Genomic DNA, 25,103 nt, shown 5'->3' with positions numbered 1-25,103 from the left:
ACTCCACATTTTAGGTACAGCCCGCGGCGCACATGGCTCCCCATAGCAGCTAATACAAGCACGCACTGTGATAGCTGCCCCCTGGCTGCCTGTCATATGAAAGTATTATTCTGTGCTCCACGCTGCCTGAAATATAAATCGGAGTATGGATCTAATCGTGTGTTGTATGACTCTGAGCTCAGCCCTCACTTACTTTCTGTTGTAGAGCGCTATGCCTGGTATCAGGCAGTGGCGAAGACAGACCTGGGGACCTAAGTAAGGACCGTGAGTTGTAGCGGGAATCAGGAAGACGGCGGAGAACCATGGAGGAGCTGGACGTGGAGCCGGCAGAGATAGTGAGTGTATCCGTGCTGTGTGTGACGTGCTGTGCACTGAGGGGACCGGGCTTCGCTTCTACATCGTGTGCCGGAGCTGCTGTCTGAACCGCATATCCGGAGACCCCTGCTAAGATCACATCCATTTACTCCCTATACATGGCAAAACTGCTGATTAGTAGGCTACATTAGACACATTCCTAAACCTAACAGAAGGGGGCGGTAACCTTCCCCGTGTGGCTCCGCACCCCAGAAAAATGTTACCACATGATGGCAGCACATATGGGGGGGTTCTTCATTCATTACATGACACGTCCAGCCAGGGACATGCGGTGAGGTCAGTGGCTAGTATCCGAACTAGATATTTCATGAATAAACCCCCACAGCGTAGCAGAGCCCTGTGAGATAGAAAATGTCATCTTCAGCCAACTGGCTTACGCTTAAAAACCCGCACGTCAGAACGCAGGCAGTCACTTAGGCTCCATGTACACGGGACGTTAGAAAAAACGTGCTGCAAAGTCAGTTCTGACGCCGGGAAAAAGCAGCTGTTAAACGTGCTTTCAGTAGCTTTTTCCATTTGCGTTATTGCACGTCTGGCCACATTGCTTTTAGCAGTGTTTTTTCTGCCTCCATTCAAAATCAATGATTCCCTATGGGAGCCTATTGATTTGAATGGAAGTCGAACCGCAAGTCGGATCAGGATGATCCGACTTGCGGCGCGACTTGCGCTGTGAGAATCTTAAGGGGGAACTCCACGCCAAAAATGGGGAAAAAAACGGCGTGGGGGTGCCCCCCAGGTTCCAAACCAGGCCCTTCGGGTACGGTATGGAATTTGAGGGTAGCCCCACGCCGCAAAAAAACGGCGTGGGGTCCCCCCCCCCAAAATCCATACCAGACTCTTATCCGAGCATGCAGCCCGGTAGGGCAGGAAGGGGGAGGGGACGAGCGAGCAGCCCCACCCCCCATGGACCATACCAGGCCACATGCCCTCAACATGGGGGGGTGTTGGTGCTTTGGGGCAGGGGGGAGCTCTGCACCCCCCACCTCAAAGCACCTTGCCCCCATGTTGATGAGGACAAGGGCCTCATCCCCACAACCCTGGCCGGTGGTTGTGGGGGTCTGCGGGCAAGGGGCTCATCGGAATCTGGAAGCGCCCTTTAACAAGGGGGGCCCACAGATCCCGGACCCCTCCCTATGTGAATGGGTATGGGGTACACTGTACCCCTACCCATTCACCCCATAAAAGGCAGTGTATGTAAATAACGACAGGAGATGTTTTGGAAAGTTTATTAAAAATCTTCATCCGGTCTTCTGCTCTTTTGCTGTCAGCTCTTCTGCTGTCCAATCTTCTGCTCTTTTGCCTCCTCTGGTCTTCTTCCTCCGGTCCTCCTCCGACGATGTCTCCGGTGATTATGCCGGTCTCCGGTCTCTGCAGCTTGTTATATAGCCATTGTGGGCATGGCCTCCCGGTGACGTCACCGGGAGGCCCCGCCCCTTATGTCACAGATGATGTCGCTACGTGATTTCGTGCACGTGGCCTCGGCGGCGCGCACGCTGCCAGAGCTGCACTCGGAAGGCGGGCGGCAGCGATTGCCGCTGATCTCCTGTGATCGCCAGATAAACTGAGAGAAGACCCGCCTGCTTATGTAAACAAAGCAGGCTAGTCTTTTGTAAGACAGGCCGGGAGAGATCACAAGTTTCAGCTAAGCAGAAACGCCAATCTCTCTGTGCCTGTCACAGAACCATTCCCCCACACAGTTAGTAAGCATATTTAGGCACACGTTAACTAGGGGTGCACCGATCTGACTTTTCTTGTCCCGATACCGATATCTGGCATTGTGTACCTGCCGATACCGATCCGGAACTACACACATTCACAATATGCATGCGACTGCAGTAAAGAGCAAAGCCGCTGCTTCATGTGTATGGCTCCTCCATTCACAGGTGGAGTGCATCTGATATCACTCCGCCTGTGAGCCGGACCTATACAGGAAGTAGCGGCTCCCATCCCATACTACTTCTACACCAAGTAAGGGACGGCTGAGCCGAGACTCAGCAAAACCGGATCGGCCCGTGGATCGGTTAATTTTACCGATCCAGCTATTGTGGCAGTATCGGTGCCACTATCTGATCCTAATGTCTGATCGTTGTATCCCTAACATTAACCCCTTTGATCACCCCCAGTGTTAACCCCTTCCCTGCCATTGTCTTTTTTTACAGTAACGATGCATAATATTTAGCACTGATTACTGTAATAACGTCACTGGTCCAAAAAAAGTGTCAAAAATGTCTGTTAGGGGCCCAATCTGTCCACCGCAAAGTCGCAGTCCAGCTAAAAGACGCTGATCGCCACCATTACTAATAAAAACAAAAAATAAATAAAAATTCCAAAAATCTATCTGTAGTTTTGTAAACGCTATAACTTTTGCGCAAACCAAACCAATTAAAATATGCTTTTTGGGATTTTTTTTACCAAAAATATGTAGCAGAATACAAATTGGCCTAAACTGAAAAAAAAAACATTTTTTTTTTTTTAAATTATTTTATTGGGAATGTTTTATAGCAGAAAGTAAAAAAATGTTGTTTTTTCTCTAGCGCTCATTGACAGACGTAGTCCTCGGTGATACAGCACCTTCGGGTTATGTTGCCTCCACAGGAGCAGGACTAGACAGGAAATTAAAAAGCTCTGGCCACACCCTAGGGGCAGTCCCAGAGGGTATATCCTCTCTCTCTCTGCCTCAGCAAATCAGTTATTTTCTGTCTAGTTAGGAGTAAGGACCTAGATACCTTGCTGGGATCTTAGGTCCTGGCAAGATTTTTTTCTTAAAAGATTTTTTTAGACAGCTTTTTTTCTCCAGTGTTCCTGTGAGATCTTCAAGCAAGAAAGCTGAACTGGGCGACGGGCTGGATGTTGAGATCCGGTGGTCACCCCAGTTCAGCCTACGAGCACGTGCAGGCCATAGCTCCGCGCTGGGTCGGCCGCGACAAAGTCCCATTAAAGGACTGACCCCGCGAGTTAAACGTCTCGCTGAAACGCCAAAGACCATGAGTCACGGCGTCCATATCGGTCGACAGCCCTCCCGCCCCGGTGGAGAGGGGTACTGTCAGGAGTTGGTGCCCGCCTGGTTCCGGTATGGTGAGTAGTATGTTCCCCTTTTCCCCCTGACGGGTTTTGTGGTGAACGCGGGCTCCTCTCTGTATGGTAAGATAGAGTCCCTCTCTATCCTATAAATGACACAGATCCTCCTACTTTGAGTGTGATTTTATGTGCAAAAAGCCAGGAGGCTTGGTTTGGGAGCTAACAATCTAATTGTATACATGTTAAAAAGATTGTAATCAGTGGCATTCTGGGAATCTTACGGTGATAAGAATAAGCTACCTACCAGTCAGAAGCCACGGACATGTAGACTGCCTTCCTAATCAGATCTCCAGCTATTAGCAGGCCTCCCGAATGGCCATGCGGTCCGCCAGGGCCGGTACCGCCAACCACGCCAAATCCCCATGCAGAGAGAGTGTTGTGTGCCCTGCAGCACACCGCTATTCAGTACAGGCCGCCGCCATTTTTTTTTTTTTTTTTGCTGGATCGCACGAGCCGCCATTTTGGCGTAGCCTCGTGTCTCCAGCATGGGGGCGGCCATGTTTGAGGTGATCCAAACACCTCGTGGAGCTAGGGGAGGCGCCGGAAGGCGTGCAGAGGGGCGGAGCCGCCTCCTTTCTTCCTGGGCAGCCAGCCAAAAGACTTCCTGTTTGTTAAGACAGCGCTGTAACCTGTTGCAGTTAAACTCTGAGCATCAAGTGGTGAGCCTGGGGGTCTATCTCTCTCTCGATCGATAGGGATCCCTAGCAGGTAACACTAAGGGGCTTTTTGTGGCGCTGGGGGTCTGAACAAAAAAAAAAAAAAAAAACATTTTTATTTTTGAATTTTATTATCCAGGAAGTGACTGGATGGACCCTGCCACACATATTCCCCCACCTGTTTCCCTCGAGGGGGCCACGGGACCCGCCGGTGCACAGAGTGTAGAGTCATTTACAGCAATTTTGGAGTCTATGGTGGCTCGGGTGGAGGCGGCCTGTCAGGGACGGGGGTCAAGGAAGCGACCCCCGCCTACCCCTATACTATCTGACACCTCTGACTCAGATTCATAGATGGTCACTGCAGTTGCAGGTTCCTCTGCAAGGGCTGTTGTCTCAGGTAAAGCCCCCTCAGACAGTGAGGAGGACGTTTCTTCTCCCGCTATAATTCAGGAAGAAGCATTGGTGGACGCACTAGTTGTGGCAGTGCAGGAAACCTTAAAACTTGAGGCTTTACCGGCAGAGGCAACTGAAACAGAGATTCCTTTTGGTACTAATAAGCCCATCAAAACGGTGAAGGTTTTTCCTGTACCCAAGTGTTTCGGTAATCAGATTAAAGGAGAATGGGAGCATTCTAAACGTACCTTTACTATTTCCAAGCGTATTGCTAGACGCTATCCGTTTGAGGAATCCATCATTAAGAAATGGACGGTACCACCAGTGGTGGATCCACCTATTTCCAGGCTGAATAAAGCCACGGTTATCCCAGTGGAGGACACTTCGTCCTTTAAGGATCCGGTGGATCGAAAGATGGAAGCAGAGTCCCGCACCATCTTCTCTCTGATAGGGTCAGCATTTAGACCAGTAATTGTTATTGGTCTAGTTTCCCAGACACTTACGGAATGGGCGAGAATGGTACGCCAAGACCTTAGGGGAAAAGATATTCCCCAGGAGACATCTGATTTGATGGAACAGATTATACAAGGGCTACAGTTTATCTGTGACGCAGCCTTGGACACTACTCCCCTATTAGGGCATGCATCTATGTCAGCGGTCATCCTCAGACGTGTGCTGTGGTTAAAATGCTGGTCAGCTGACCTAGGTTCCAAAAAGACCTTGACAAATCTCCCTTTTCAGGGGAATCGTCTATTTGGGGCCAACCTAGATGAAATCATTAAGGATGCCACTGGGGGCAAGAGCACTTTTTTGCCACAGGCTGCTAAAGCTAAGGGACCTCGCAACAAGCGAGGACCTTTCTTTACCGCCCATAAAGGGCGCCCGGCTGGTACAAGCGGGAAAGGCAAGACTCCTCCAGGAGGGTTCAAGAAGGGCTGGTCGGACAAGCAGAGGACCAACCCAGCCAAACCCGAAGCAAAGGAGTACACAGCCTGAAGGTGCGCCCCCACCCGGTTTCAGGGTGGGGGGACGTTTTCACCGGTATTCAGGACATTAGATCGAGCATCAACCAGTACTACCGGTGCGATTCTTCCCTTCCAACATTTAAGTACTACAGGAAGCGGTAGTTACCGTTCCCTGAATAGATCTTTTCCTTTACCTTTTCCTAAGATTAGTCCCTATACCTCACAGGAATCGGATCTGGTTGACCAGATAGGCCAAGTAGCCTCTAGTCGGGTGACTTCGGTCCCTGAGGTTCAACCAGAAAAGATCACCCTTCCTGATAACAATCAGGTATCTGATAAATGTGTGGGAACAGAAAACGACCAGACTTTCTCGGATGGTCGGGGCCAGATACCTCTAGGGACGCCTGGTTCAGATTTTATCAGCGCCAGTGGTCCTAGAATTTCTAGGCTGGCCTCCTCAAGCCGGCCTGGCCGACTTGGACATGCTAGTCGCAGACGTTCCGTGGGAACTTCGTCTCAGGGAGTGTCTGTGGTCTCAAGGACCAATTTACCATCATGCTTTACAGTCGCTGGTTTTAATGGCCTGGCCATTGAGACCCAAGTACTGAAGGACAGAGGTTTGTCAGCTTCAGTCATTCCTACCCTTATTAAAGCAAGGAAAGCGACTTCCAGCAAGGTCTATTATCACACATGGAAGACTTATATTGCGTGGTGCGAATCTTTAGGATTTCCTCCATGTACCTATTCGGTGACTCGAATATTGGCCTTTTTGCAACAAGGGGTTGAGCAGAAGCTAGCCTTGAGCACCATCAGGGGTCAAGTTTCAGCATTAGCAATCTTCTTTCAGAAGCCTTTAGCTACCAAGTCCTTGGTGCGGAATTTCATCCAGGGGGTGCGGCACCTGGCTCCACCAGTCCGCGCGCCCTTACCGCCCTGGGATCTTAATTTGGTTTTGTCGGTTCTACAGAAACCTCCCTTTGAAAACATCAGGGAGATTCCCTTGCTTACTTTATCCCAGAAGGTGGCCTTCTTGGTGGCTATTACTTCTGCTCGCAGGGTGTCAGAACTGGCTGCATTATCATGCCAGTCCCCATACCTAGTGATTCATAGGGATAAGGTAGTACTTCATCCTAAGCCATCTTTTCTTCCTAAGGTGGTTTCAGATTTTCATCTGAATGAAGATATTGTACTACCTTCCTTGTGTCCTCAGCCCAAGCATCATCGGGAACATGCGTTGCATTCCTTAGATGTGGTTCGGGCAATCAGGGTATACCTGAAAGCTACGGAATCATTCCGTAAGACGGATTCACTTTTTGTGATCACGGATGGCCCCAGAAAGGGTTTGCCTGCATCTGCCGCGACCATTGCCAAATGGATTAGACAAACGGTGGTACAGGCTTATTCTATTAAGGGTCAGAGTCCTCCGTTCCCTGTTAGGGCGCACTCCACTCGAGCGCTCAGTACTTCCTGGGCCTTTCGCCATCAGGCGTCAGTGGTCCAGGTATGTAAGGCGGCCACCTGGTCGTCGGTACATACCTTTACAAAATTCTATAAAATTGATGTGACGGCATCGGCGGATGCCTCATTTGGCCGCAAGGTTTTGCAGGCCGCAATTTGAGGAGACCGGTGGTCTACCTCGAGGGTTTTTTCTGTTTGAAAAAAAAAAAAAAAAAATTTTTTTTTCTCTTTTTTGTTGAGTCTCATCATTAAGGATGAGCATTGTAAACTTCTAGTTGGCACCGGTTGGGCCTTCTAGATTGGGATTTGATTTTCATTTTCCCACCCCTCATTTGTCATACTGCTCTGGGACGTCCCGAAGGTGCTGTATCACCGAGGACTACGTCTGTCAATGAGCGCTAGAGAAAAATGGATTTTTGTAAAATCTTACCGTAAAATCCTTTTCTCTTAGCTCATTGACAGACGTAGTCCCCGCCCCTCTGTTTTTTGAGTTGGGTTGGGTTAAAATCTCTAAAGACTGCTTTTTCACATAACTGATTTGCTGAGGCAGAGAGAGAGAGGATATACCCTCTGGGACTGCCCCTAGGGTGTGGCCAGAGCTTTTTAATTTCCTGTCTAGTCCTGCTCCTGTGGAGGCAACATAACCCGAAGGTGCTGTATCACCGAGGACTACGTCTGTCAATGAGCTAAGAGAAAAGGATTTTACGGTAAGATTTTACAAAAATCCATTTTTTTTTTCCAAAATTGTCGCTCTTTTTTCGTTTATAGCGCAAAATCTAAAAACTGCAGAGGTGATCAAATACTACCAAAAGAAAGCTCTATTTGTGGGGAAAAAAAGTACATCAATTGTATTTGGGTACAGCGTCGAACGACTGCGCAATTGTTTGTTAAAATAACGCAGTGCCGAATCACAAAAAATGGCCTGGTCATTAAGGGGGTAAAACCTTCCGGAGCTGAAGTGGTTAAAACAACTCCTTATGCTGGTTAAATTAGTAAACTGAGAACTAATGAAAGTGCCATATATAATCTATATCAGTGTTTCTCAACTTTTTTTCAGTCAAGGCACCCTTTAAAATTATGGATAGTCTTAAGGCGCCCCATTCTAAAATGTAAAAAATATTCTGATAGTTTTACATAATGCATCAACATCAATAAATGTAGGACACCAAACTTTAAAGGTGATTTATTATTCCAAAGCAAAAATACTTTTGCAAACTGGTACTGACTAATATTCCAGTGTTTCTCTTCTCCCTCAGTTTTTCTCCATCACTTAGCTAATGAGACCCCAAAGCTGATGGAGAGAGGCAAGGGTGGGTCAAACAAGGAGGATGTAGGAAATGGACATCCTCCTTATCAACTGATGATGTCATTGGTCGTTAGGAGGTTGGCAACTAGAAGGTTGTGGCTTTGTGTAACTAAAAGGAAAGCTTTATCCACCCACCGGCTTGTATATAATTTTGGGGCAATTTTTAGGCATTCTGCCAAGGCACCCCTGAAGAAACCTCAAGGCACACCAGGGTGCCTGGGCATCCTGGTTGAAAAAGGCTGATCTATATAATAAAAGAATAGAACCTGAACCATTCTCTGATTATATAGATTATATATAGCACCTTCATTAGTTCTCATAGTTTACTATGTCCAATATCTGGATTGGGGATCGGTAAAATTAACAGGTCCACAGGCCGATCCGGTTTCATTGCAGCAGAACCTACCGCGGTGTCTTCTGAGTCCCGGCTCAGCCGTCACTTACTTACACGGAGCCGTTACTTCCTGTATAGGTCCGGCTCACAGGTGGAGTGATATCAGATGCACTGTGCCTGTGAATGGAGGAGCCATGAACAGGAAGCAGAGGCTTTGCTCTGTACTGCCTGTACTTTCCGGGCTCTGACAGACAGACACAGTGCCTACAAGCAAATCCTGCAAGTACCCTTATTGCTATTACTATATACTGTGTGTGTGTGTATGTGTGTGTATATATATATATATATATATATATATATATATATATAACCTCTCAGGTTGTTTGAGTTACATATATTTTAGATTTTGAATGCACAATTGTTATAACAAAACAATAGTTCCGGATCGACATCAGCAGATACACAAAGCAAGACATCGGTATTGGTATTGGGACTAGAAAAGTTGGATCGGTGCACCCCTAGTCAATGGTCACCTGTTAAACGGCTTCTATTTTGCTCCTATAGTGCTGCCACTTCAGAGGAGCAGAGAGAGGGGGGTATCTTTTTTAGCTTGGGAAGCAAGTCTTTTGTAGCGTGCCTCATTTTCTTTCCACCACTGAAGGGGATCACCACTTCTTCTGTCAATTACCGGTTCCTTCAAATAGAGATGAGTTCATCATCCAGGCTCATTATTGCAGATTCAGAAGAAATTGAATCCTCCGCATGAGGCCCCAATAAAACACTGAAAATGTCCTGATCAATTCGTTCGACCACGATGAAGAAGATTCTCTTCTGTTCGTTGTCGTATTTGTGGACATTTTTCTGTTTTTTGCAGCATGCTGCTCTTTCAGATTATAAAAATGCTGTTCTGGACTTGTCTTTTCGGTAGGAACCTCCTGTTGAATATCTTCTGTCAGCCATTGTTTTGCCTTGGCCAACACATCATCAGAAGAGAAAGCATGGTTCTTGTATCCAGGATTCAAAAGACTTGCAAGCACAACATTTTTAATCTCTTCATGCTTCTCAAAACATATATCAATCAAAGCTCTTTGGCTTGACAGACCGTCATTTGAAAGTTGGAGGGTGTTGTATGTCAGACCTCAGTGTCATGACACACATCAGCAAGCCTCATTCCTTTCCGCGTGTTTGCTCCGCTGTCTCGAAGTAGCACAAGCATCACTCGGTCTTTGTTTATTACACAATCTTCAAGAATGCCTAGAAACATTTCTCTACTGTACTCAGTGTGGGATCCTTGCATCACTTTTGTATTCAACACCAATTGCCTTATTGTCCATCCACTGTCAATGAAGTGGCATGTAAGAATCATTAGTGACTCTGACTCCGTTTGTCCTGACCAGCAGTCAGTCGTGAATGAGAGCGAGTTGCCAGCATTCTCTGGTTGCAGCATAGCCTTTACTTTCTCAATGACCTTTTGGTGAATCTTTCCCAGCATTTCGGTTCGATAATACTTCTCACTCTTCAGTGTGTAGCTTGGCTCAAGTATGGACATCAACCGTTGAGTCGGACACCATTGTAAATGACTGGTTATCAGTGACCATCATCTCTGTGATTACTCTGTCCATCAGTTGGTATCTTCCATCTGAATCTAGACAGTGACACCTGTTTTTTGTTTTTGAAAACATATCTGTTATTGTTGCCTAGGATAGTGGAGGAGGTATTTCAAAATCACATTGATATTCATTTTGTTTTTTCTGTGCTGCACGATATAATTGAATATGATGAACTCTTAGATGGGCCCAAAGATTTGGCGTATTTTTGTTTTTTGCAGTTACTGATCCCATGCTTATGTTGTTTGTACATGTGTTGCACACTACTGCTTTTCCTGGAGATGGTTGAGACGAAAAATAGTACCAGACCACACTTTTACTTTTTCAGTCCTTATCCCTCTTCATTGCAATTTGAAAGAGACAATAAAGTAAAAAAAAAATGGCTGGAGGGCTGCTGGCACCCTGCCCTGCTTTGGGTGGCTTCCTGGCACCCTTTTGTGGGTCAGTCGGTGGCTGACGCCTGGCAGTGTGGGTGGCTTGCTGGCACCCTGTTGTGGGGTGGCTGGTTGCTGTCACCCTGTTGAGAGTTGGTGGTGTACGCCTGGCAGTGTGGGTGGCTGGCTGGCAACCTGTTGTGGGGTGGCTGGCTGCTGTCACCCTGTAGTGGGTTGGTGGATGACACCTGGCAGTGTGGGTGGCTGGCACCCTGTTTTAGAGTGGCTGGCTGCTGTCACCCTGTTGTGGATTGGTGGCTGATGCCTGGCAGTGTGGGTTGCTGACTGGCACCCTGTTGTAGGATGGCTGGCTGCTGTTACCCTGTTGTGGGTCAGTGGCTGACATCTGGCAGTTTGGGTGGCTGGCTGGCACCCTGTGTTGGGTCGGTGGCTGACACCTGGCAGTGTGGGTGGCTTGGTGTCACCCTGTTGTGGGTGGGTGGGTGTCTGGCTTGCTGGAACATTGTGGTGGGTGGCTGGCTTGCTGGAACAATGGTGGGTGGCTGGCATGGTGTCACCCTGTGGTGGGTGGCTGCCTGGCTTGCTGGAACACTGTGGTGGGTGGCTGCCTGGCTTGCTGGAACACTGTGGTGGGTGGCTGCCTGGCTTGCTGGAACACTGTGGTGGGTGGCTGCCTGGCTTGCTGGAACACTGTGGTGGGTGGCTGCCTGGCTTGCTGGAACACTGTGGTGGGTGGCTGCCTGGCTTGCTGGAACACTGTGCTGGGTGGCTGCCTGGCTTGCTGGAACACTGTGCTGGGTGGCTGGCTTGGTGTCGCTCACCCTGGCCTGTTGTGGGTGGGTGGCTGGCTCGTTGTCACTCACCTTGGCCTGTTGTGGGTGGGTGGCTGGCTTGTTGTCACTCACCCTGGCCTGTTGTGGGTGGCTGGCTTGGTGTCACCTGTGGGTGGCTGGCTTGCTGGAACCCTGTTGTGGGGCGGGTGGCTGGCTTGCTGGCCTGGCGCCCTGTTGTGGGGCGGGTGGCTGGCTTGCTGGCCTTGCGCCCTGTTGTGGGGCGGGTGGCTGGCTTGCTGGCCTTGCGCCCTGTTGTGGGGCGGGTGGCTGGCTTGCTGGCCTTGCGCCCTGTTGTGGGGCGGGTGGCTGGCTTGCTGGCCTGGCGCCCTGTTGTGGGGCGGGTGACTGAGGCCAGGGCCTGTGGGTGGCTGGCTGCACACGAGGCTGTCCGAGGCGTGGGAGGCGGTCTTAGAAGGCAGAACGTGTGCAGCGCGCAGAGAATGACGTCAATGTGCGCCGTGCAGGCGTGTGAGACGGTCTTAGAATGCAGAACGTGTGCAGTGCAACATACACAATGATGTCACGACAATATAGGTAACTTCCGGGGGCCGATTCTAGCATATCGGCCTCCGATATATCGGTGTTGCCAATAATCGGTCAATCCCTATTACCCACCCTCCTCTGTATTCTACATACTGACTGTACCCATCCTCCTCTGTACTGTACATACTGACTGTACCCATCCTCCCCTGTACTGTACATACTGACTGTACCTGTTCTCTGTACATACTGACCCCATCCTCTGTACTGTACATAGTAGGGCTGCACGATATTGGGAAAAAAATCGCATTGCGATATTTTTTCCCCAACTATATATATTGCGATATTTATACCCGCCTCTTCCTGGTGTACATGGTACAGTCGCCTCCCCTCCGTATTTGGTACCTTCTTGGCAGCCTCGGCCCACGTGCGCTCCCTCTGCCTCTTCTGTTTGTCCCTCATGATCGGGCTGTGAAGTCGGTTCTCCCGGAGGGAAGGGGGAACCTCTCTGGCTGGGGGCAGATGGAAATGCGGGAAGTGGGGTTAACGCTGAGATTTGTAGTCCTCTCCACCAGGCAGCTCCTTCGCACTGGAAGCACACTCCCAGTCCCCAGAATACACTTCCGCCCCACAGCACAGCGAACCAATCGCGTCATGAGTAGCGGCACAGCGAACCAATCAGGTGTGCAGGCACACGTGATTGGTTCCCTGTGCCGCTGCTCACGGCGCGCTGCTCACCGCTCAGTCAGGAGAGCTGCAGGACGGAATAACATGTGGGACGGATGTCGGGCTGTATTCTTCTACGTTCACTGTGAGTTCCCAATATCGCATGATCCGGCGATGTGACTATCGCCCACGCCCGCAGCACGATATTCGATGTTGCATTGAATATCGTTCAGCCCTAGTACACAGTGACTGTACCTGGCCTCCCCCTTGCTGTACATACTGTACCTGTCCTCCCCTGTACATACTGACTGTACCCATCTTCCCCTGTATTGTTCATACTGACTGTATCTGTCCTACTTTGCTGTACATACTGAGTGTACCTGTCCACCCCTGTACATTCCAACTGTACCCATCCCCCTCTATACTGTACATACTTAATGTACCTGTTCTCTGTACATACTGACTGTACCCGTCCTCCCCTGAGCTGTACATACTGACTGTACCTGCCCTACTCTGTACTGTACACACTGACTGTGTATGGCACCCCTCCACACTTGCCTGTAATTTTTAGGCCTGTACACACAGCCTATAGTGGTGTAAATCTTCACATTTCAGTGTCAGATTTTTTGTGTTAATGGCAGCTAGAATTATAGACAGTATCAACATGTGTCTGTATAATTTTAGCATGGGTCCTAGAAAAAGCTGTGGCTTTCATAAATAAACAATGCATAAATTGATGCTAATTTATAACACGAATGGTATAACTGATTTTTTTTTTATTTCTTTTATTTTGGATAGAGGAAAAGGAGAGCTTATTACCCCTGTCAGATTTTTTTTTTTTTGCTCTCGGTTTCCCATCAGGGAGATTTCCCTTCACTTCATCCCAAAGCCAAATCAGTGAGAGAAAGTCTCTCCAAGGTGAAGGAATCCTGGCATGTCACCTGGATCACCAAAACTAGTTTTTTTCATTGGAAGATTTCCCTATTTTTATTCTGTCAATCGAAAATTTGGTATTTCTCTATTGTTCATTGACAGACGCAGTCTCTGATGCATATCAGTAGGGGTTACGCTGCCCCCTACAGGAGTAGGACACTAGGCAGAAAAAAAGTTCTGGCTACGCCTATAGGCAGTCCCAGGGGTTATACCCTCTCTCTTCCTGCATAGGATGTCAGTTTTAATCTGCCTAGTTAGGAGTAAGGACCTAGTTCCTTGCTGGGATCTCTGTTCCTGGCAAAGTTTTTTTTTTTTTTTTCTAGATAATTTCTTTTTAGTTAGCTTCCTGTGAGATCTATAAGCAACTATGCCGGATCTGGGTGATGAGCTGGATGTATAGATCCAGTGGTCACCCCAGGCGGCTAGCGAGCGTGCGCAGACCTTAGCTTACGCTGTGACCTGGAGGGGAGACAAGTCCCTCCTGCCTTTGAGGAGCTGTTGGACCAGGTGGGGCAGGGGCTGCAATTTGTTTGCGATGCTGCGCTGGACACTGCTCACATATTCGGCATTGGTCCTCCGGCGTATACTTTGGCTAAATGCTGGTCTGTGGATCAGATTTCAAAGAAGGCCTTGACTAATCTGCCTTTTCAAGGAGATCGCCTGTTTGGAGCTACCTTGGATGACATCATTAAGGGTCTCACAAGGGGGGAAGAGTACTTTTCTTACACAGACTAACAAGGGTAAGGACCCTCGTCATAGACATAGACCTTTGCTCAATTCCACACGAGGATCCTCCAGAAGGAAATCCTTCTCAAATGGAACAAGAATCCAAATCCCCTGGACATTCAGATCCAGCTGAGCCGGGTGACCAAGGAGTCCCTGATCTGGTGGCTTCGGTCCCTGATGCTCAAGCAAGGAAAATCCTTCCTCCTATATATTGGACAACTGTCACCATGGATGTAAGTCTGTCTGGGTGGGGGGGAGTTTTGGACAGGTTGTCTGCTCAAGGATTCTGGTCCCTGGAGGAATCTAGGTTACCGATCAGTGTTCTGGAGCTGAGAGCGTTGCCTAGTCCACTGGACCGAATACCTGCAGGGTTGTCCAGTGCACTTTCAATCGGACAATGCCACGGCTGTGGCTTATGTCAATCACCAAGGGGGCACCAAAAGTGTCCTTGCGGCCTTGAAAGTGGCAGGCATCCTTCATTGGGCGGAACGCTTTTTGTTCCAGCTCTCTCCGCTGTTCACATTCCAGGAGTAGAAAATTGGCAGGTGGATTACCTCATTCGACAGGCCTTGGATGCAGGGGAATGGTCCCTCCATCCGGAGGTGTTCCAGCAGTTGTGCCTTCGTTGGGGCACTCCAGATGTAGATCTGTTGATGTCTTGGGTTAACAGAAAAGTACAGAGGTTTGTGGGCCGCTCCCGGGACCCTCAGGCAGACGCCGCAGATGGCGCTGGTGGCCCCATGGGGTCTGTATCGGCTGATGTATTCCTTTCCTTCTCTCAAGTTGCTGCCTTGATTTATTTGCAGTATCGAGAGGGGGAAGGAATTACAGTCATTCTTGTGGCTCCGGCTGGCCTCGCTGAGCTTGGTACGCCGACCTGGTCAGGCTAGTCTCAGACGCTCCTTGGAGACTTTCTCTCAGGGAGGATTTACTGTCTCAAGGGCCAACCTTCCATCCTGCTTTACGGTCACTGGCTTTGACGGCTTTGCTGTTGAAAGCCAGGTGCTGATGGATATATAGGGGATTGTCTGCTTCAGTAATTTCCACTCTATTTAAAGCGAGGAAAGCGACTTCTAGGAAGATTTATCATGGTACGTGGAAGTCGTATATTGCGTGGTGTGAGTCTCTTGGGGCTCCCCCTCGCTCTTGGTGGCTCGGATCCTGGCTTTCCTTCAAGTTGATCAAAAGTTGGCCTTGAGTACCATCAAGGGTCAGGTTTCGGCCTTGGCAATTTTCTTCCAAAGGCCATTGGCCACCCATTCCCTGGTGCATAATTTCATCCAGGGGGTGCGACACTTGGTACCTCCGGTGGGACCTCTGTTGTCACCCTCGGTTCTTCAGAAACCTCCTTTTGAAAATATTCGGGAGTTTCCCCTGCTTACCTTACAAATGGGCGTTCTTGTCAAACCAATCTATTAGCATTCTACGAGGAGGTGAGCAGTGAGTTAGATGGGGGCAGACCAGTGGATGTGGTGTACCTAGATTTCGCTAAGGCGTTTGATACAGTTCCCCATAAGTGCTTAATCTATAAAATAAAGTCTGCAGGTATCAACAGCAGGGTTTGCTTTTGGATACGGAACTGGCTAAAAGGGCGTGTCCAAAGGGTGGTAATAAACAGCGCATACTCAGACTGGTCTGAGGTAGTAAGCGGGGTCCCCCAAGGCTCAGTCCTGGGTCCAACCTTGTTCAATTTATTTATAAACAACATTGAGGTCGGGGTCAGTAGTTCAATAGCAGTTTTTGCAGATGACACAAAATTGGGCAGGGCAATAACCACACAGCATGAAGCAGATATCCAACAGGATGACCTGGACAAAATAACGGAGTGGGCAACGACTTGGCAAATGAGGTTTAACGTAGAGAAGTGTAAGGTTTTGCACTTGGGGACTATAAACATAAAAGCACAATACACGTTAGGAGGGGAACCCTTGGGGGAATCAAAATGGAGAAAGATCTGGGAGTCTTGGTTAATGATAGACTAGGCAACAGCATGCAATGTCAAGCGGCAGCCGCCAAAGCTAGCAGAATATTAGCATGCATAAAGAAAGGGATGTATTCCAGAGATAAGTCTATAATCCTTCCACTTCATAAAACTCTGGTCCGACCGCATCTGGAGTATTCTGTCCAGTTCTGGCCGCCAGTCCTCAGAAGGGATGTGTTGGAGCTGGAGAAAGTCCAGAGAAGGGCAACTAAACTAATTAGGGGATTGGAGGACCTTGATTATGAAGAGCGTCTACAATCACTTGATTTATTCTCCCTGGAGAAGAGACGCCTGAGGGGGGACATGATAGCAATTTTTAAATATCTCAATGGGGATCTCAGCTTAGAAAAAAAAGCTGTTTAGTCGAAGGGATTGCATGAGGACTCGGGGGCATACAATGCGATTAGAGGAGAAGCGTTTTAACCTCAGGCAACGTGGGGGGTTCTTTACTGTTAGGGCTACAAGATTGTGGAATTCTCTACCACAAGAGGTGGTTTCTGCGGGTAGTATGGTGGCTTTCAAAAGACTATTGGACGTGCATCTCAAGGATCAGAACATTCAGGGGTATGTGAGATGATTACAGCCACACACACCTACTCGGGTTGAACTGCATGGACTATTGTCTTTATTCAACCTCGCCTACTATGTAACTATGTAACCTTATACCAGAAGGTGGCCTTCTTGGTGGCTATCACTTCTGCGCGCAGGGTGTCGGAACTAGCGGCGTTGTCCTTTTGTTCTCCATACCTGGTGGTTCACAGGGGATAAAATGGTACTTCATCCGGATCCGTCCTTCCTTCTGAAGGTGGTTTCCTGTTTTCATTTAAATGAGGACATCGTGTTACCTTCTTTGTGTCCTAAGCCAAAACATCCTAAAGGCCCGTACACACGAGTCGAAATTCGGCCGGGAATTTTCGTCCGACCGATCTGCCGATTTTCGGCTTGTTAGTATGATGCTTCCAACAACCGACTCCGACTTTTCGGCCGAAAAAAAATCCTGGCGTGCAGGCTATAAAATTTATAATATAAAAATCAAAACGCGTCCGATTTTCGTCTCATTAGTACAGATTTCGATGGGGAAAAATCTTATGAGCAAGACTAGGCATGCTCAGAGATGAAAGAACACATACAAAGCAATCCAACACATGACATCACTTCTGAAGTAGAATTCTGTCATGCGGGAAAATTAGTGTGCAGTCTAGAGCACATTCCAACCAACAGACACGACTCTGGACAAAAGACAGACGACCGGTCGGCGGAAATTCGTTGCGTGTGTACGAGGCTTTAGGAATTTGCGCTGCATACTCTGGATGTGGTTCGGGCAATCAGGGTGTACTTGGTGACTACTGAGTCTTTTCGAAAGTCAGATTCAGTCTTTGTACTCACGGATGGTCCAAAGAAAGGGCTGCCTGCGTTTGCTGCGACTATTTCCAGATGGATCAGACAGACAGTTGTGCAGGCTTATTCAGTTAAGGGTCAGGTTCCACCTTTCCCTGTTAAGGCGCATTCTACTTGGGCGCTTAGTGCTTCCTGGGCTTTTCGCCATCAGGCATCTGTGCTTCAGGTTAGCAAGGCGACTACCTGGTCATCTGTTCACACCTTTACCAAATTTTATAAGGTGGTTGATGTGTTGGCATCTGCGGATGCCTCTTTTGGCCGCAAATTTTTGCAGGCTGCTGTTTAAGGGGCTTTTTGGCCTTCCTTGAGGGTGTTTACTGTTTGTTTAAGGTGGGCCTCCTCTTATTGTTCTGATAAGTCCTGTGTTACCTGGTTTGCTATATTTAGCCTTGGGAACTTGTTTTTTCTGCTGTTCCCACCCCTTTATGGCACTGGTTTGGGACGTCCCTTCTGATATGAAGCATCCGTCAATGAAAGATCGAGAACTGGATTTTGGACTCACCGTAAAATCCTTTTCTCTTAGGTTCATTGATGGACGCAGTACTCTCCCCTCTATTTTGAGTTGGGTTGGTATTATTTCTCTGAAAATGCTTTGATACAAAACTGACATCCTATGCAGGAAGAGAGAGGGTATACCCCCTGGGACTGCCCATAGGCATTGCCAGAACTTTTTTTCTGCCTAGTGTCCTACTCCTTTAGGGGGCATTATAACCCCTACTGATATGATTCAGAGACTGCGTCTGTCAGTGAACTTAAGAGAAAAGGATTTTGCGGTAAGTCAAAAATCCAGTTTTTTTTTTTTTTGTTTTTTTTTTGTTTCGCTTTCAATGAAAATAGTAAACAGGACAAATAATGGAGGGTGAACTTCCCTAATGGGGGGCACAGACAGCAATACAAACTGACAGGGGTTCCAATCCCTTTCCACTCTATCCAAAACTAAGAAAAAAAAATTGCCTTTAGTGACACTTTTTTAATCTCTTAGAAAACATACGTTGACATGATATCCAGTTATAAAAGGAATGTTTTAAAAAGACCCCCATAGTGTTCTAGTTCTTGTCGTAATCTCTTGATCTCTTGTTCCGATTTGTCTCATTGCAGAGCATACCTGGACTTGGACAGCAAAACAGAAACATTGGATTCAGCTGGGGACCAGGGGAATTGCTTCTATATGAAACCCATTACAAGACAAAAGGTGCACACAACATTTTCTTTTAAAGTAGCACATATGGGTTGATTTACTTAAACTGAAGGGTGCAAAATCTGGTGCAGTACTTAAAAAGCCTTCTGTATGCAGCAGCCCCCCTAATACTTACCTAAGCCCATTTCTATCCAGCGATGTTTCAGGTGTGTCTCGGCTGCCCTAGACTCTCCCTTCCTAATTGGCTGATACGGCAGCACAGCTCCATTGGGTCCCGCTGCTGTCATTTAAATTCAGTGAGCCATTCACGAGAGAGAGAGGGGGGGGCAGACGCGACTTTGTGTCTGAATGGATACGCTGCAGCTCCGCTCAGGTGCCCCCATAGCAAGCTGCTTGCTGTGGAGGCACTCAACAGGAGGGAGGGGCCAGGAGAGCCGAAGAGTGACCTGAGAAGAGGAGGATCCAGGACACTCTGCAAAACCACTGCACAGAGCAGGTAAGTAGAACATGTTTGATATTTTTTAACCAAACAAAAACGAGACTTTACAATCACTTTAAATAGGCTTTGTATGTCTTTGGATCCTTTGAGATCCCAGATGCAATTTATTCATAACATCATTAAAAATTCATGTTTTTATAATTAATTTGGCTAAAATCGTTCCTTTTTTTGGGGGGGGGGCGGCGGCGGTCTTAGCCTTTCAGTTACTATCGTCTGCATTGTACTGAGGATAAGCCTAAAGCTGAACTCCAGACTGATATGCTAAAAAGCTTAAAATCATTTAATGCAGTTATGTAGTCAATTAATAAATACATGCATCTTTTAATTGCAACAAGTGTAAATACCTGAAACTGTCTTTTATGATAGTATTTTCTAAACCTCTGTACAAAAAAATTTGCCCAGGGAGAGTCGGTACGCTGAGGCTGTCTTGCAAGCATCTGATGACAGGATGAGAGAGATTTTATCATGAGCTGTGATTTCTGTGCCCCTATTGTGAGTTTTGAGGATTCATTTCTCTACAGTACCTGTAGCTACAGCTGTCAGTGAGGGCTTGTTTTAAAGCTCATTTACTACTTATTAAGAATTTATAAATATTTGAATGTACATATATTTGTCCATAGCCTGGTCACCTGTTCATTTCAGACCAAGTTCTGTCCCACATCTACTAGAAATAATTTTGCAATATTCCATCTTTCGCTGTGTGTCTAGTAAGCAGCTGTCACACATACAGTTTAAACTGGCCATACACTGTTTGATATTCGTCTGGTTCAACAGGGACTGGCTGAATTTCAATGTGTGGCTGTCCCTGCTGGACAGAATTTGTTAGACTTCTGTTGAAGGGACATTCTGGAAATGTTTTCTCGATCAGTGGATTCTGACAGCAGTGGTTAAGTTGCCAGAATACAATGTCCAGTAAGGCCCCGTTCACATAGGGGTGATCCGACTTCGGGGGGAGACCTCCGAGGTCGCGGTGCGAGCAGCGCGCCGCGACCTCGGAGCGGCCGCCACGGACTTCATAACATTGGAGTCTATGGCGGTCGCCTCCGGGTCGCCCCAAAGAAGCTCCGGACCCTTTTTCTAAGTCGGAGCGACTTGTGTCGCTCCTGTTAGAACGGGTCCGCAGCTTCCCTATGGAAGGCGACCTACGGCGACCTGTGAGGCGACCAGGTCGCCTCACAGGTCGCCTTAGTGTGAACGGGGGCTAAGGCTGGGGAAATTCTCCATCCACTTTATTTGCGTATATGAAGGAATCAAATTGTGTTTCTTTAATTTTTTTATTTATTGTTGTGTGTTTTTTTTTTTTTTTTTTTTTTTTTTTAGCTCAGCCAACTGGCTAAAAACAAAGCAAAAACAGTTTATGGCTAGCTCTGGAATGCAGTGGAAACATAATAATAATAATAATAATAAAACAATGATTTGACTTGTAGTTTAAACATGATTAAAAAGTACATTTCATTTAGTTATTCATTTTATGTTTTTTACTCTGCAGATGTCAGACGCTCTATCCTGAACCTCTGTCCATTCATGTATATTGTTAGTAACGATGAAGATCTCTATTCTCATGTCCTGCGTAAACTGTTTAATGAGTCTCACAGCATATTTGTGAACCTGCAGAAGAGTGAAGAAGAGTCATCCAGCAGGACACGTAAAGCAGAGTATGTGACCACTTCATGGCGTATAGCCTTTGGGGGACACGTATGAAAAATGCAAAGCTTGTATGTATGGGCAAGTGTACTGTATACCTTTATTCAGCACTCAGACAATATTAAAGTGTTAGTTCACCTTTTCTGTAAATATGAACTAACACCGAACACCCTCCCGACCTCTCCCTCCCCAGTATGTGCTGTACTTGCCTCTGGCGCTGCTGAGCTGTAAGTGCCCACACAGCCGGTCCAGTGGTCTGGGGATTTGAAATTAGGGATGCACCGAAATGAAAATTTTTGGGCCGAAACCGAAAATGCAGGATGCTCTTGGCCGAAAACCGAAACCGAAAATGACTTTTTCCCCCAAATAATTTTAACAGATAGAAGAGGGGCATACACCAAAAACAGGCAGCGACGTACACCTGTCGCTGCCACCCTGTCACAGTTTATGTACTGTGATGGGTTGGCAAGAGGTTAATTTAATTACCAATGGTATTAGTATTATGCAGCATGAGGGGGTTAATGTATTGTCACTGCTGGTCACTGCTGCATTAGTGACCAACCAGTGGCAGTTATTTAACCGCTTTGTGCTGCATTAGTGCAACCAGTATCAGTGTTAATTACCACTGGTTGCACTAATGCAGCACAAAGGGGTTAATTAACTGCCACTGGTTGGTCACTAATGCATCAGTGACCAGCAGTGACAATACATTAACCCCTCATGCTGCATAATACTAATTCCATATGTAAGCTGCCTCAGCAACCCCCCCCCCCCCCCCCCACTGCCTCAGCGTCCCTCCGTCCCTCCGCATCCCAAGGATGCAATCTCCTTACCCTCACTCTGCTCCTTTTTTTTTTTTTTTCCTCCTTCAGCATAATGATCAAACAAATAAAAAAAGCAGTCAATGTATGGGTTGCATAAGTGCTCAATGGAACTTGGAAGAACAGAGGGGGGGGGGGGGGCAGATAGGGGAGACAAGGGAGGGAGATAGGGACAGTTATGTGTAATGAAAAGTGTAAATGCAGTGCTCAGTGCTCACTCGTTCAAGGTCCGAGGGCGAGGAGAAGGCTGGATGGCTCAGGTATCATTCACGAGGCTTGGAATGTGTAGCTGCTTGCTGTTCTTCATATTTCCCACCCACATCCCTCTCTCTGTCCTGCACATACGCCGAGATAGGAGAGTGGGCGTCCCCGGCCAGACACAGAAAACCTGGGGTGGGAGGTGGGAGGAGGATGAGCTGCATGCCTTTCTCCTCTCCTGTCCGTGTCTGGGAGGGGTGAGTACTGCTCGCTGCTGGGCTGTGTGATAGACGAGATGACACAGACGCTCTGCTCGGCTGCAGCCACGGCCCGTAATTGAAAAGACTGATTCTCTTATCCTACGGACGGGAGAATCAGGGACTTTTCAAACCTGAGCTGCGCCCTCCTCCTTCCTCACGGCGGCCATTAATTTCGGCACTTTTAACCTATTTTCGGCCGAAATGGGATAGGCTCATTTTCGGCCGAAAATTTCGGTGGCCGAAATTTTGGTGCATCCCTATTTGAAATCCCTGCTCTTCTCCCTCTTCTATTCACTTTCTCGCTCTATTCACTGTGCAGGCACTGACCAATCAGAATTGCTCTGGTCCATCCCGGAAGCACTGCACAGACACGAGAGAAGAGGGGGGGGGGGGGATTTCAGATCCCTGGACCTTTGCATGGGCAATGACTGCATTGCTGGAGGTAAGTACATAAGGGACTGGAGGGGGGTGTATGTTGCTCCCCTTTTTCATAGCTTTTTTTTTTCTGAAAAGTTGATTTAACACTCTAAATCAATCTTTTACAACTTCCGTATTTTACTTTCAATGGGTCAGATTTTACAAATTCGATTTATGCTTCTCTCCCCTATACTGTCTCGATTAGAGCTGATGTATTGCTACCTGCTTCTCCTTAATCAGTACTCCCTTCTCTGGAAAGAGAGGTTCATGCACCTGGATGCGCCCCATTTCTTTAAAGGAAGACACCATCGCTGGAGGAACCAGTGTTCCCCTGGATTGTCGACAGACCACACAAGCTGAGATCCTGTTGCAGATCCTCTCTATAGGTGATAAATCACATCTGCAGGCCTTCACATCTGCAGACCTGATCTCCTGGAGCTAGTTCCCTCTATTATGGCTCATATAAAGCCTCCTGTGGAGGTTTGTTCTGATTCCTTTCTCGGTTCTGATCCTTTTCAGGTGAATGTTTTTAACTGTTCCACTAAGGTTCCAGTCACTCTTCATAACTGTGGATGCTTTATTGCTGTGGTAATACTTGGAATGCTGGATAGAGGGCAGGTTATATGGGAGCTAGCTTCTGTAAGCAAGTGACCCAACCTCCTGTAGACTACAGTAATGCCCACTTTACTCTACTCACAAAGAGGTATCTTACCGCATCCGAGTATTTATTTAAAAAAAAAAAAAAATGTCCCCCCGATATAGATTCATCATCAGTCATGACTGATGGATATACACTGGGTGACCTTTTTTTAAATAAATACACGGATGGGGTAAATTCTGCTGCGAACAGAACAGGGGGGTGTTCGGCCCATGTCTAGCTATAAGGTAGGGATGCTACACATCCTGAGTACAAAAAAAAGCTCTGGAACTGAACTGGATAAAAAGTTAGCTCCCTTACTTTCTTTTAAGTAGGGAAACCTGAAGTGTCTGCAGGACTGCCAGAAAAGTAGGGACTTCTGATCAAAATTGGGGGCGGAAGTACAGTTCTTATACAGCTTGACCTAAAACCACAATAAAATGTTTTAAACCAAGGAGGTTGGGTAATGAGTGACAATATAATGAGCTATTTCTTATACATTAACATAATTTCAGATTACTTTTTCTGTCTTGATTCATATTATAGGTTTTTCTTTTTCACAGGCTAGTTCAAGTCAGTAAAAATTATCGCTCAGTTCTGCGTGCCTGCATGCTTGAAATGCTCACATTGAGGGGTAAGTAATCATTTGTACTATGTAATTTTTTTTTTTTTTTGCTCAATACATTTTAGACAAACAAGAACAAATGAAGGTCTCACATGACACGCAGGTCAGCGCATATTGAAATACAAGAACAATGAGTTTCATACAGATGGTTGTCAGATGGGTATCAACCATATGATGGCGAAGGCCTAGGATTGTCGAGGGGCATGGGACTCCTCACCGGCTCCTGTCTGCTCCCCCCCCCCCCCCCCCCGAGTCTCTCAAACGGGCCAGGGGATGAGATGGGTGGGACCCAAGCAGAGGGGCAACCACCAAGGAGAGTCGTCCCTGCTACCCATCAAGCATATATGTCAAACAAGTAAAGTGTCATGGGAGCACACCAACTTCAATCTGTTGGTATTATAACAGGAAACTAAGGGAGAGGGTAGGGGAAGGAAAAGTACAATCACGGAAAAACTGAGGGATACTTGGAAATCCATGGTTCCCATAGCTTAAGCGTCTTTTGCAGTCTATTAAGAGAGGACGGAAACATGATTTCCTAAGAAGCATGTGTATGGACGATATTGATGGTTTCATCTAGGATGGGAGGGTTGGGATCCTTCCAATGTCGGAGGATGGTAAGACGGGATGCTTACAATATGTGAACTAGGACCGTCCTTAGGGGATTTGGCAGGAGCTTGATTCCAAGGGAGCATATGGCCATTGCTGGAGTCAAAGAAACATGAGACCCCCAAGACATCATAGATAAGAGACGAGGGAGCTGCCCAAAATGGGGTTAGTTTCGGACACTCCCACAACATAAAGACTAGAGTGCAAGTATGCCCACAACGCCTCCAGCAGAGCAGAGATTCCTTCGGGGATAATCTAGCTATTCTAAGCGGAGTAAGGTATCACCTAAGGTTCAATTTATTTGTAAATTCCCAGAGTGCAGTGCATCAAGTAGCTTGAAAAGTATAGGCAAGGGCCTTTTGCCATTGTGAAGCGGAAAAGGATCTGAGAAAGGCTTTTTTTTCCCCGAGGAGATATGGAGGGGTGTCTAGGAAGACAGTTTTATGATTCAGGAAATTATAAAACCGAGAGATACCCTTAGCTTTAGGGGAGGGTGAAATGGGATGTGCCAAGGGCAGTTGGAGGGCTATGGTCTATCGATTGTAAAATGTGGCGTATACGGAGGTAAGTATAGTACTCTCCTAACGGGAGATCAAATTTCGAGTTGGAAGGATCTAAAGGTTTTCACCGCTGGTCCAACAGTAAGGTCGTTAAGGAGTGTAATGCCATTAGAT

General features: G+C 47.4%; 1 protein-coding gene across 1 annotated transcript in view; it reads left to right on the top strand.

The window, feature by feature from the left end:
- The first annotated feature begins 203 nt into the window (after positions 1-203).
- Positions 204-25,103, top strand: part of NUP85 (nucleoporin 85) — a 231,098-nt gene continuing 206,198 nt past the window's right edge. Inside the window, exons 1-4 of the mRNA XM_082271221.1 lie at positions 204-335; positions 18,683-18,776; positions 20,711-20,876; positions 23,762-23,832. Coding sequence (XP_082127347.1) covers positions 303-335; positions 18,683-18,776; positions 20,711-20,876; positions 23,762-23,832 — 364 coding nt within the window. The 5' untranslated portion in view covers positions 204-302. The remainder of the gene's footprint in view (positions 336-18,682; positions 18,777-20,710; positions 20,877-23,761; positions 23,833-25,103) is intronic.

Source organism: Pelophylax lessonae (assembly GCF_965119305.1).
Source record: "Pelophylax lessonae genome assembly, chromosome: 11".
Taxonomy (NCBI): domain Eukaryota; kingdom Metazoa; phylum Chordata; class Amphibia; order Anura; family Ranidae; genus Pelophylax; species Pelophylax lessonae.
This window is presented reverse-complemented; position numbering and strand designations above follow the sequence as displayed.